The sequence below is a fragment of the Oncorhynchus gorbuscha genome, linkage group LG13, assembly GCF_021184085.1.
Source record: "Oncorhynchus gorbuscha isolate QuinsamMale2020 ecotype Even-year linkage group LG13, OgorEven_v1.0, whole genome shotgun sequence".
NCBI classification, from domain to species: Eukaryota; Metazoa; Chordata; class Actinopteri; order Salmoniformes; family Salmonidae; genus Oncorhynchus; species Oncorhynchus gorbuscha.
In genome coordinates, this window is record NC_060185.1 from 62,418,095 (window position 1) to 62,432,462 (window position 14,368).

Sequence of the window (14,368 nt, forward strand, 5' to 3'; positions counted from 1 at the left end):
TTTCATCTATCTGCATTGCATGGCAATAAAAAAAGGCAAGCTTACAAAATTGTACATTCACTTTGCAGTAAATGTTTCAGCTAGCTATATTCTTTACATCCACTATTTCATAAGACAACTGGTTTGCTGGTTGAATTACAATTTCATACTCATGTCATAACACCCATAAAGCGGCATGGTAGCCTAGTGGTTAGAGCGTTGGACTAGTAACCGGAAGGTTGCAAGTTCAAACCCCCGAGCTGACAAGGTACAAATCTGTCGTTCTGCTCTTGAACAGGCAGTTAACCCACTGTTCCTAGGCCGTCATTGAAAATAAGAATTTGATCTTAACTGACTTTCCTAGTAAAATATATATATTTTAAAAAAGCTTGCCAACTATCTGGCTAATGTTAGCCAGTCAGCTAGCATGCACATTTAAAAAATATATTTGACCTTGATTAGAACCAATTCTTATTTTCAATGACAGCCTAGTAAAACAGTGGGTTAACTGCCTTGTTCAGGGGCAGAACCCCAGAGTTGTACCTTGTCTGCTCGGGGATTCAATCTTCCAACCTTTCAGTTACTAATCAGAAGCTCTAACCAATAGGCTACGCTGCCACCCCAAAAATCACAATTTTTGTAAATTAACTTTATGATAAAAAATATGCATAACCGTTTATCTCTACATTAACTGACATATTCCTCTCAACTGTACATGTTTTGCATGATTCGTCATGACTTTATCATCACTCACATTTGCTTCCGCCCTGGTATTTTTGTCAGCCATCTTCGCTGAAGAAAGTCTCCAGCATTGTGTTGCATTGCATCAACTTCGTCATAGGAACCACTTGATATGATTGGTCGCCTCTGGTGATTTGCATAAAGTTGGGAAAAGCTTGTTTTTCACCGCCTCTCACGCCATGTTATAGCACCTCCCTGGGTAGCCTAGTGGTTACAGCGTTGGACTAGTAGCCGGAAGGTTGCAAGCTCAAACCCCCGAGCTGACAAGGTACAAATCTGTCGTTCTGCTCTTGAACAGGCAGTTAACCCACTGTTTCTAGGCCGTCATTGAAAATAAGAATTTGTTCTTAATTGACTTGCCTAGTTAAATAAAGGTAAAATAAATCAAATGGGCAATGCCCGCGGTGCTTCACCGCGAGGCGTCTTAAGCTAGTGTACACAGTGCATGAGAGAAGGGTGATATGGAGAACTCAAAGAAGGAAGAAGTTGGAGTTAGTACATTGCCAAAACAAACTATGTAGTATAAGGGTGGATAGGTTAGTTTCATTATTACGTATGGAGTTATTTTTTTATTATTATTTTTTTTGGGGGGGGGGTTCAAATCGTCCAGTTGGTGGGGCAATACACATTTTTTTGGTGCAGTCCGCCATAAAACTCACAGAAGGAGCTTTCCTGAAGCTGAACCATGCCACGCCTGTCCGATAGGTGGAGATACTCACATTGTGTAATAACATTAATGTATCCAATTTTCCGGCAAAGAAGATGATGTCAACAGTCTTGTCTGAAAATATCAAATGCTAGCTCATATGGCCTATTAACGTAGCTATTTAGGTAATTGAATGGATAACTTGGTCGATAGATGAAATGTGGAGGTTGAACGCAGTCCACCACAAGGCTGGACGTCAGGGCAGCGACTTGGAGGAGTTCAAGTTCAAGAGACGAGAACATGAAAAAGGTGAGCTAGCTGAATGTTGGCTAACGTTTTCCAACTAACGTTAACCTTGCCAGCTGTGGTTAGACTTGACAAGCTACGCTGTCAATATATTCCCTCTAGAACATTTCTGTATCTTATTGTGAAATGAATACAACACGTTAGAAACACTTGTTCTCCTTAAACTGATTTCATATTTGTTCAAAGTACCCGGAGCCGTACAAATCGTGCAGGTGGTGGAATCTCCTGGCCTCCCAGTACTGATGTTACGTGCGCGGGCTGCGTGTTAACGTATTCCCATGACAAACTACCCGCTCCATTGTAGTTATTACATATATCACACTACAGTACAATATGCCACATAAGCACTGTGCAGTTATTGTTGTCATTGCTCTATGTTGATTTGCTGGGTCTCTCACTGTAGAGTTGAGACGGGCCCGGAAGGACAGCCAGCTGGTCAGCAAGAGACTCCTGCTGAATGATGATGACGAGGAGGAGGATGGCATCATGGACACACTGGCCAGCGATCAGGTATTGGGCCCTTGTATAACAACCATTGTCAGAGATGAAGATTCTAGTCAGCAACCCAGCAGAGAAGCACATCAACTGTTAATTGAGTATAACATAAATTATTTTCTGGTTTTCTTTATCTAGGTGGTAGAGTTGTTCAACATGGTTCGCCATGGCAGGGACTTGATGAAGAAAGAAGCTGACCTAAGAGCGCTGAGGAAAGCCCTCCGCAGCCCCTCAGCCCACCTCATCCTTATCAAGTATGAAGGTCTTGTTCTCTGTCTCTCTCTCTGTGTGTGTACATTTCTTCACCTTGTGTTACAAAGTGGGATTAAAATGTATTTAACACATTTTTTGGGGTCAACAATCTACACAAAATACTCCGTAATGTCACATTTTAAAAACCTCTACAGGATTGGTGGGCCCCCCTCGGGACAGCTGAACTAATGTAGGCTAATGCCATTAGCATAAGGTTGTAAGTAACAAGAACATTTCCCAGGACATAGACATATCTGATATTGGCAGAAAGCTTAAATTCTTGTTAATCTAACTGTACTGTCTAATTTACAGTAGCTATTACAGTGAAATAATACCCTGCTATTGTTTGAGGAATGTGCACAATTTTGAACATGAAAAGTTATTAATAAACCAATTAGGCACATTTGGGCAGTCTTGATAGAATATGTTGAATATGAAAAAAAGGGTCCTATCATTAAGAGGTTTTAAATATGAATTAAAATACAATAACTATATGGCTTCCAACTCTCATGCATTGGCCTTGAGACACGCATTTGTCCCTCTTCTCACAGTACACCTCTTATATCTCACGCATTCAAAAGTACTGCATTTATTTTTATATTTCGTCCATTGTATAGTCAGCGAGTTAACTTTTCAACTGTGCTCCAAATCGTTTTGAAATTGGAACATCTGCAATTAAACATCACGAGTGGAACTTGTATCATTGTCCTGTCTTGCCACAGCACTGTGAACCTGTCACATTATGTAAGGGATCAAGTGGATTGGATGCATGTTTTAAAACGAAATGACGCTCAAGATTCGAGTGGAGCTGAATGGAGAGAGAGAGAACATTCTCCGCTGAGTTTATAAAACTGTAAAAAGAGTAGCGCTGTTTTATGTACGGTGTTGTCAACAAAATTAGGTTGCTTTTGCTCCTTTCCCTATTGCAGAATGCCGCCTTTTGACAGTATGTACTAAAGTCTATTTAATTCACACCTGCATTAGTCCCCCTCGTTTGGTGATTGGCATTTAGGCTGGTCCTTCTGTAGCTCAGTTGGTAGAGCATGGCGCTTGTAACGCCAGGGTAGTAGCGCTTGTAACGCCAGGGTAGTGGGTTCGATCCCCGGGACCACCCATACGTAGAATGTATGCACACATGACTGTAAGTCGCTTTGGATAAAAGCGTCTGCTAAATGGCATATATTATTATTATTATTATTACCTACAGGACGTTTTAGCAGGGAAATCTGGTGACCTGATTTGTAACTATGAAAATAATTGTGTCAATCAGATTGTGAACCCAAAAGTGTACGTTTGATTCTAGATGCGGGGACATTAAATAGAAACATAATTTTGTTAGAGTGTAGGGGCAGATTTGCCATCTTGTCTTCAGGAGTTTATTAGGGTAATTACTGTGCTTGTCAGAAAGAACACTACTGTTATTTCCCACGCTTTGTTTATTAATCCACTTCTTACCAATTTGGCCAGTGTAATCACATTTAAAATCTCATATGACTATCTTTGTCTTTTGAAAAAAACAATTATGAGGCTATGTATTTTTGCAGCCATTCATGGACAGTTTTGAATAAGTCATACAAATAAGCATGGGATATTAAATGCTCCAGGAATCTTTAAATAATTTGACATTTGGTATTGTGCACATGCTAGGCAACTCATAAACGTGTCATATGTTGTCTCTGTAGAGTAAGATGATGACAAGGATCTTCAACTAGTAGGTATAAACCACCTGAATGATGATATTCATTTTATTTTCTTGAAGGTTTGGTGATGTTGAGAAATGAAGTGTTATAAGAAGAACATTTTCAAACACCCAGCAGTTGGGAAACATAAATCAGGGGTGGCCAACCCTCCTGGAGAGCAAGCAGTATTTTCTTCCCGCCCTATTTTAAAGAGCGAGTTCACCCAAATTATAAAATACTAAATGTTTCTGTCCTTACCTTGAAAGCAGTCTACAGTATGGACAAGGAGACGGCAATCTATGATTTGGTTAACCACTGCCATTAACCATTACTATGTTCTGTGCAGAGCCTTGGTGTAGTGGTAACACTGAGAACAGGGATCAATCCCTGCTTCCAACCTTCCCACTGCCTCTAGCATTTGCTTGTCTCCCTTTTCTAATTGAATTAGTCTGAATAAAGTGTCAAACCACTTTTTACATTTTTTTTAAACATTACATTTCAAAGTCATCCAATTTGTGAGTGTTCATTTAATATTCAAATCATCCTGAATACACCTGACCTGTGTTTTTCAATGAATAAAAAAAATCCACCTTGGTCATAGGCCTAAGCCGTGTCAAAATACTGTACGTCGAATTGCAGGAAATGTGCTTTAAAACAGTACAAATGTTCCCCCTCTAGTGGTTGTGCTACGGGGCAATGAAATTCACATAGCAAATCTCCAAGCTTTCTTCAAAAGTTGGCAGCCCTGTAACTAAAATATAGTTGTTGCATAAGTATTCAGCTCCCTGGATCAATACATATTGGAAACACCTTTGGCATCGGTTATACCGAAGAGTCTTCACGGGTAAGTCTATAAGTGCTTTGCACACCTGGATTGTGCAATATTTGTCCATTTATTCTTTTCAAAATTCTTCAAGCTCTGTCAAGATTTTGGGGGATCATGGCTAGACAGCAATTTTCAAGTCTTGCCATACATTTTCAAGCAAAACTGCAAATTATTGTCCTGCTGAAAGGTGAATTCCTCTCCCAGTCGCTGGTGTAAAGTGGACTGTAGCAGGATTTTACCTGTGCTTAGCTCCATCCCGGTTTCTTTTTATCCTGAAACATTTTTGTCCATGCCAAGCATACCCATACTATGATGCAGCCACCACCATGCTTGAAAATAAGAAGGCAGTTACTCAGTGATGTGTTGTGTTGGAGTTGCCCCAATCCTCAGTTTTCTCCCATCACAGCCATTGAATTTTATAAAATCACTAATGGCCTCGTGGTAACATCCCCGAGCAGTTTCATTCCTGTCCTGCAGCCCAGTTCAGAAGGAATTCTGCATCTTTGATGTGTCTAGGTGGTTTAATCCATCATTCACATAATTACTAACTTGGCCACACTTAAAGAGATATTCAACATCTGATTTGTTTGTTACCCATCTACCGATCACTGCCCTTCTTTATGAGGCTTTCCAAATACTCTCTGGTCTTTGTAGTTGAATCTGTGCTTGAAATTCAATACTTGACTGAGGGACCTTATAGATGTTGAATGTATGGGGGGCGAAAGAGGAAGGGTTAGTCATTCAAAAACCATGTCAACCTCCAATATTTCACACAGATTGAGTCCATGTAACTTATTATGTGATTTGTTAAGCCACATTCCACCACTGAACCAATTTAGGCTTGCCTAAACAAAGGGGCTGAATACTTTTGTAACAACTATATTTTAATTATACATTTATTTATTTTTTATCTTAAAAAAATATATATACTTTTTCTTCCGATTTGACATTACAGAGTATTTTGTGTAGATTGTTAACAAACAAAAGACAATTAAATTCATTTTAATCCCACCAACATAATAAAAAGTGAAGTAATCTAATATTTATTTTATAAGGGACTGTATATACGTGTATATATCAGTATGGGCCTTTAATTTCTCGTCTCTGTCCTTTTCATATGTGCTCAGGCAGCCGAACAGTATTGCGATCCTGGTGACTAACCTCTGTGGTCCCAACCCTCAGTGTCGTCTGGAGGCTGCCCGCTGTCTCCACGAGCTGTCCCACTCCCCCCACAGCGAGGTGGACTCGTTGAGGCTCCGACAGGCCACACCCTACCTGATCACCTTCCTCTCTGGACAGAGCCCCAAGTTCACTGTCAGTCCCACAGCTCATACACAGTACCTGCCTTATCAAACAGCCTAGTAAAGTATTAAACTTATGTTTTTTTTTCTCACTTTTGTATGTGTTGTGTTTCTTTACAGGAGCTGTGTCTCTACACCCTGGGTAACATGTGTCCAGACAGCGAGAATGTGAGAGATCTGCTTCTAGCTCAGGGCATCATACCTGCTTTGAACAAATGCATCCAGGTCAGCTACAAACCTCTGTACTGTCTGTCAATCGACCAACCTGCCATTGTCTCCTTTATAACACACTCTAATCTGTTTGTGTGTGTAGATCCACAGGACTAACCTGGCAGTGGTTGAAGCAGTAGGGTTCACCCTCTCCCAGCTCATCTCAGCGAACTACGTCACAGGGACAATCATCCCGTAAATTAACATCATGGTTGTAGCTAAACTGAGAGAGAATATTTATACTGTACTATGGAAACTTCATCAGACACCATTCAGAGATGCCATTGAAAGATCCTGTTTGTAGTCAGGGCTATGCTCTCCTGTCTGTTTGTCTGTAGGGCAGTCTTGGCGTCTGGTTTGATCCCTCACCTCCTCTCAGTGTTGACCCCTGACTCTCAGTTTGGCCTGGGACCAGTCATTGAGTGTGCCTGGTGCCTGCACTACCTGGCCTGCAGGTCAGACACTTCACCTTAGAATCAGGGTTAATCCCAAATGCCACCCTATTCCCTGTATAGTGCACTACTTTTGACCAGAGCCCTATGGTCCTGGTCAAAAGTAGTGCACTTTGTAGGGAATTTGGGATGCACACTATATCACCTTAACCTGGGTGTCACCCAGGAGGACCAGCTACTGTGTCTGTTTGTGGTTGCCATGGATATGGTGCTGTTATACTGGATACAATGTGGTGGCACTGTGTGATTCTTTTGTCTGTTTTTTGCTCTCTTGTCTAAAGCAACGTGGACAATGGGGCACTGGTGGCCCAAGGTACTCTTCTACATTGCACTTCCCTCTTGGTGACACTTGGTGTTGCTGTTGCTAAAGGAAGTATAGCGGAGGGAATTGAGCTGGTGAGTAGTAAATGAATCCAAACTCTTTTTCGAAGTTACTCCTCCAAACAAAGTACATGTGTTGTATAACTCTGTGTCTGATAGACACCAACTGTACCAGAAGGCAAGGTAGCAATTTGATGAGATGAATAGCAATGTAGATAACCTAGGCTCCTGTCATAATCTACATCCCGCCTTCCTTTCTCGCTCTCTCCTCTCCAGTTGATCTGGCCCCTGCTGCGCTGTGTGGGGAACCTGCTGTTATCTGGGCCCCTGGGGGCCCTGCAGCCCCAGCTAAACGATAGCCGTCTCCTGGTTGCGCTGTGTGCTTTTCCTCAGGCCTTCCTCCAGACCCACCCAGCCCTGGCCAGAGAGAGCGTCTGGGTCCTCAACAACCTCACAGGTGAGAGAGGGAGAGAGGGAATTGACTCGTACATCTGTTTTGTGTTATAAATCTGTATAGATAACTGCTTGTCATATAAAGTGATCATATTTTCAGCAGCGGTATTACATTTCTCCCTTCACACTCCGGAGCTCGACCATATTGAATGCCTGTGTTATATACATATCATAAATGTCAACTCATTCAAACATGATTTAAGTAAGTCCTTCGAAAGGACAAATGTATAATTTGACCTGGTCAGGGAAAGTTGCAGCATTACTGTAACTGGTCACGTAGTCAGGGCAGTAGCGGTGTGTGGTGGGTAAAATCATTGGGGATGCAAGCCAGATGGGGAGCGTCGCTGCACAGCTATTTTCAGGTCTCTCCAGAGATGTTCGATCGGGCTCTGGCTGGGCCACTCAAAGACATTCAGAAACTTGTCCAGAATCCACTCCTGCGTTGTCTTGGCTGTGTGTGTAAGGTTGTTGTCTTGTTGGAAGGTGAACCTTCGTCCCAGTCTGAGGTCCTGAGCAGGTTTTCATCAATGAACTCTCTGTACTTCGCTCCGTTCATCTTTCCCTCGATCCTGACTAGTCTCCCAGTCCCTGCCGCTGAAAAACATCCCCACAGCATGATGCTGCCACCACCATGTTTCACCGTATGGATGGTGCCATGTTTCTTCCAGAGGTAACACTTGGCATTCAGGCCAAAGAGTTCAATCTTAGTTTCATCAGACCAGAGAATCTTGTTTCTAGTGGTCTGAGAGTCTTTTAGGTGCCTTTTGGCAAACTCCAATCGGGCTGTCGTGCCTTTTACTGAGGAGTGGCTTCAGTCTGGCCACATTTTACTATAATGGCCTGAAGGGTGGAGTGCTGCAGAGATGGTTATCCTTCTGGAAGGTTTTCCCATCACCACAGAGGAGCTCTGTCAGAGTGACCATCAGGTTCTTGGTCACCTCCCTGACAAAGGCCCTTCTCCCCCGATTGCTCAGTTTGGCCGGGCGGCCAGCTCTAGGAAGAGTCTTGGTGGTTCCAAACTTCTTCCATTTAAGAATGACGGAGGCCACTGTGTTCTTGGGACCATCAGTGCTGCAAAACATTTTGGTTACCCTTTCCCAGATCTGTGCTTCGACACAATCCTGTCTCTGAGCTCTACGGACAATTCCTTTGACCTCATGGCTTGGTTTTAGCTCAGAAGTGCACTATCAACTGTGGGACCTTTTTATATAGACAGGTGTGTGCCTTTCCAAATCATTCCCAATCAGTTGTATTTGCCACAGGTGGACTCCAATCATGTTGTATTAACATCTCAAGGTTGATGAATGGCACAATTATGCACCTGAGCTCAATTTCAAGTCTTATAGTCAAGGGTCTGAATACTTATGTAGGGTCTGAATACTTGTTTAGCTGATAACCGGTCATGAATCTCTTTTCTCTCGCCCCCCCCCATCAGCTGCTGCAGACTCCAGTGTGTTCTGTTCTGCCCTGTTCTATCTGAATCTGGTTCCTGCCCTGATCCAGCTCCTGCCCTTCTCCCACGGCATTAACATCATGGTCAGTGCACTGTCGCTTCTGTTCATGGTAGTAACATTGTTGTTAAGCCATCACTTCCCTTGACTTACGACTTACTGTTAATACAGATTTTTTTCAGTATTATTTGGCCCGTTCAACCTTGATGTGGGCAGCATTATGCTTCTCCATCCACTGTTCCAATCCACTGAGCCATACACTATAGACATCAGCAGTTTCACTTGGGTCTGGGAAAGAATGTGACATTTAGATTGAATTAAAAATCTTTCTCCCTCACCCCACCAGGTGCTAAGGGTTCTGGGTAACATTGCCCATCAGGGGAGAGAGTACTGTCTCCACCTGGCTCAAGCTGGCCTGCTGCCTGCTCTCTGTGCCACACTCAAGATGGCCGACACCGAGGTGGTGACCTTCAGTCTGGAGGTGCTGGGCCAGCTGATGGCCAGTGACCCACAGGTAGGGAAGGCTCCCAACACCCCCCGCCAAACTAAAGATGGCTGCCTGCCATGCAGATGTCATAGTGTGTTGTTAGCCGTAAACACTGTTTAATGTGCAGTCTTGTGTTGTTTATCTGCTGTCTAATGTATGGAGAAAGGGGCTGTAAATGTCATATCTGGCAGAAACAAACTAGCACAGGCAGCTAGACGATGACATTGATGAAGCGGTGCTTCTTCTCAGCTTGCAGAGGAGTTTGTAAGGCAGAGTGGGCTCCCCGTGCTGGAAGCCATCCAGTATAGCAACCAGGAGACTATCCGCCTCAGAGCAACACACCTGCTGGAACATCACCTGCCCCCACACTGCACGGTGAGGACTCTGCCCTAACACAGGCCGGGAGTGTGTACCTGGGTATACATACACACTGAATGTAGAAAACATTAAGGACAGCTTCCTAAAATTGAAATTGCACCCCCCCCCCCTCCCTTGCCCTCAGAACAACCTCAATTCGTCAGGGCATAGACTCTACATGTTGCTGGCACATGTTGACTACAATGGTTCCCACAGTTGTGTCAGGTTGGCTGAATGTCCTTTGGGTGGTGGACCACTCTTGACACACATGGGAAACTGTTGAGCATGAAAAATCCAGTTCTTGCAGTTCTTGACACAAACCGGTACGCCTGGTACATGCTACCACACCCCGTTCAAAGGCACTTAAGTCTTTTGTCTTGCCCATTCACCCTCTGAAAGGCACACGCACAATCCATGTCTCAATTGTCTAAAGGCTTAAAATATTCCCGTCATCAACACTGATTAAAGTGGATTTAACAACTGACATAAATAAGGGATCATAACTTTCTCCTGGTCATTCAATGTCATGAAAAGAGCAGGTGTCCTTAATGATTTGTATACTCAGTGTATGTGTTTTTAGGGTACAGACATTTGTTAATGCTTTGTTTTGTTGTTAAAGGTGGATACCTCTGCATCCCAGTGAGGAGCCTACAGAACGGGAGTGCCACAAAACCCAGACTTACAAATACTTTAAACAGGTCTACTCAGAAAACCTACTAGTATATTTCAAGTTTTTATTAAATTATGTGAAGATGCTCAAATGTAAATATGTGCTGGATATCAATAGGATGTTATTTTTACACTGCTTTAATAAAATGCCAAATTATACCAACAGAATGTGATGTCTTTGGAGCCTCTTGTTTTCGTTTGATTACTACAGCAGGTGCGCATGTGTGCGTGCGTGTGAGTGACTCAGTAACCTCGTCCCCAAGCTAATTGCGCATAGTGAGGAGGTGTCCGGTGAACAAGGTTAGTGACTCAGCAACAGTAAACATACACACCTGTTTGCGTCAATCATTAGGTTGATAACTGTTGATTACTTCTGATAACATTACTTTTGTCTGTATTGTGTGTCTTCAGTGTCTAAGAGCCAGGGAGGCCGGCAGGTAGAGGCTGTTTGAAGTAGTGAGACGTACTGATAGTGAGTGTCAGACTGTACCTTTCTCCGCCATCCCTATCCTACACCTCCATGGCACCTGGTACGGTAGGGGATCGTCCCTTAGTTGACACTCGCCCTGTACAGGGCTGGCAGAGGTGGAGCAGGGGTACAGCCTGGCTCCTTAGACCGCTGCCAATCAACGCCTGTCCTGGACTCCCGCAATCTCCTCCGTCTGTTTACATTGGCAAGCTTCAGACAGATTGGCTTACTTAAAGGGCAACAACAACCAGGGTTGGGCTGTTATGGCGACGTATTATCGCCACACCGGCAGTCGCGAGTCATGACCGCAGTCAAATTCCACATCACCGCTGAGTCATGGTAACTAGTCTTCTCCAAAACTGCGCTCTGATGCCGCTGGTCATTAATAGCCTACCAAACTTCCTAACAGCCAGTCGCTAATGGCCTGGTAGTCAGTGCTCTGTTTTTCCTTCGAATCACGCTGACATAAATGCAATCGAAAATTTAATTAAGTATTTGAGAGCCCTGGCAATTAGAGTTTGAGCGGGGATAGGGTCACCTGTTGGGCAGCGAGAGCCAGCTCCTCATAGCTGGTTGATGCATGGGATGAAATGTGTTCCTATGAGCCCATGTTGCGCAACATTTCTATAGGCTATTCTATGCAATTGCGTTAGAAAACAGAGTTTTGATGGCCTCTTAAAAAAAGGAGGATCCCATCAGCTTTCTATAGGCTAGGCCTACTATATTTATTTCCTCACTTTTCATATATTAAGCACATTGCTTCGCTTTACTATTGGAGTAGCCCACCTAGCTGGCATGAAAATGAACAGCGGGAAAAGCGTCCTCCATTCGCTATTCAAAGGCATATAGATGATGTGTTTTTTTTTTCCTGTTCCGACAGGTACGTGATAGTGGTCCATTCTAAATCAAAACTCATTTCACACATATTATTTAGTATATGCAAAAACAAGATTCAATTGAGAATAGTCTGATGGGTGGGAATATTATTCATTGTGAATGATGCCCAGCGTGAGCAGTCTAAGGCAAGAAACGGCATCATGTAGCCGAGCCCATAGGCCTATATGTCTTGATAAGGTTTGTATATCACAACTAAAGTGGCTAAATAACTCCAAGGGCAGCCTATAGGCCTAGAACCCCTGAGACAGGGTTGGAAAGCCCAGCCCAGCCTACAGAGTCTAGTGAAATGTGTTCTTACAAGCCCAATCATTGTTCCAATCGCTCTATAGATTACATGTTTTTTTCCAGACAGTATTCATAACCTTTGACTTATTCCACATTTTGTTGTGTTACAGCCTGAATTCAAAATAGATTAAATATATTTTTTTCCCTCATCCATCTACACACAATACCCATAATGACAAAGTGAAAACATGAAAAATGAAATATCTAATTTACATAAGTATTCACACCCCTGAATCAATACATGTTAGAATCACCTTTGGCTGTAATTACAGCTGTGAGTCTTTCTGGGTAAGTCTCTAAGAGCTTTGAACACCTGGATTGTACAATATTTGCACATAATTCCTTTTAAAATTCTTCAAGCTCTGTCAAGTTAGCTTTTGATCATTGCTAGACAGCGATTTTCAAGTCTTGCCAGAGATTTTCAAGCCACTTTAAGTCAAAACTGTAACTAGGCCACTCAGGAACATTCACTGTCTTCTTGGTAAGCAACTCCAGTGTATATTTGGTCTTGTGTTTTAGATTATTGTCCTGCTGAAAGGTGAATTTGTCTCCCAGTGTCTTTTGGAAACAGACTGAACCAGGTTTTCCTCTAGGATTTTGCCTGTGCTTTGCTCTATTCCATTTATTTTTATCAACAAACAAAAACACTTAGTGGTACTCAGTGATGTGTTGGATTTGCCCCCAAATCATCATGCTTTGCATTTTAATTTAGTGCCTTAAGTGTAAACAGGATGCACATTTTGGAATATTTTAATTCTGTACAGCAGGGGTGTCAAACTCATTCCATGGAGGGCCTAGACTAGAGTGCTGGTTTTCGGTTTTGCCTTTCAATTAAGCCCTAGACAACCAGGGGAAGGGAGTTCCTTACTAGTTAGTGACCTTAATTCATCAATCAAGTATAAAGGAGGATCGAAAACCCATAGACACTCAGCCCTCCGTGGAATGAGTTTGACACGTGATATACAAACATATTTTTCACACTCGTTTACGTTAGTACTGTGGAGCAACTACAATGTTGTTTTAAAGTCACCTCATGGTGAAATCCCTGAGCGGTTTCCTTCCTCTCCGGCAACTGAGTTAGGAAGGACGCCTGTATCTTTGTAGTGACTGGGTGTATTGATACACCATCCAAAGTGTAGTTAATAACTTCACCATGCTCAAAGAGATATTCAATGTCTGCTTTTTTATTGCCTATCTACCAATAGGTGTCCTTCTTTGCAAGGCATTGGAAAACCTCTCTTGTCTTTGCGGTTGACTCTGTGTTTGAAATTCACTGCTCGACTGAGGGACCTTACAGATAATTTAATGTTTGGGGTGCAGAGATGAGGTAGTCATTATAAAATAATGTTGAACACTATTATTGCCATTATCCATGCAACGTATGTGACTTGTAAAAGCACATTTTTACTCCTGAAGTTATTTAGGCATTATTTAAAAATAATAATAATAATATTTAACCAGGTAGGCAAGTTGAGAACAAGTTCTCATTTACAATTGCGACCTGGCCAAGATAAAGCAAAGCAGTTTGACGCATACAACAACACAGAGTTACACATGGAGTAAAACAAACATACAGTCCAAAAATAAGTCTATATACAATGTGAGCAAATGAGGTGAGATAAGGGAGATGAAGGCAAAAAAAGGCCATGGTGGCGAAGTAAATACAATATAGCATCTAAAACACTGGAATGGTAGATTTGCAGTGGAAGAATGTGCAAGGTAGAGATATAATGGGGTGCAAAGGAGCAAAATAAATAAATACAGTAGGGGGGAGAGGTAAGTTGTTTGGGCTAAATTATAGATGGGCTATGTCCAGGTGCAGTAATCTGTGAGCTGCTCTGACTGCTGGTGCTTAAAACTAGTGAGGGAGATTAGTGTTTCCAGTTTCAGAGATTTTTGTAGTTTGTTCCAGTCATTGGCAGCAGAGAACTGGAAGGAGAGGCGGCCAAAAGAACCATTGGTTTTGGGGGTGACCAGAGAGATATACCTGCTGGAGCGCGTGCTACAGGTGGGTGCTGCTATGGTGACCAGCGAGCTGAGATAAGGGGGGGACTTTACCTAGCAGGGTCTTGTAGATGACCTGGAGCCAGTG

At 42.7% G+C, this 14,368-nt stretch overlaps 1 protein-coding gene across 1 annotated transcript; it reads left to right on the forward strand.

Annotated features, from left to right (window-relative positions):
* Positions 1 to 1,398: 1,398 nt before the first annotated feature.
* tmco6 (transmembrane and coiled-coil domains 6) lies at positions 1,399 to 10,793 on the forward strand. The gene is made up of 13 exons (XM_046295202.1): positions 1,399 to 1,675; positions 2,076 to 2,182; positions 2,306 to 2,421; positions 6,052 to 6,238; positions 6,346 to 6,450; positions 6,539 to 6,630; positions 6,774 to 6,890; positions 7,169 to 7,283; positions 7,485 to 7,665; positions 9,097 to 9,197; positions 9,459 to 9,626; positions 9,849 to 9,974; positions 10,576 to 10,793. Exons 1-13 carry the CDS (start codon positions 1,585 to 1,587, stop codon positions 10,597 to 10,599), a joined length of 1,530 nt encoding a protein of 509 aa, XP_046151158.1. The 5' UTR covers positions 1,399 to 1,584; the 3' UTR covers positions 10,600 to 10,793.
* The last annotated feature ends 3,575 nt before the right edge of the window (positions 10,794 to 14,368 follow it).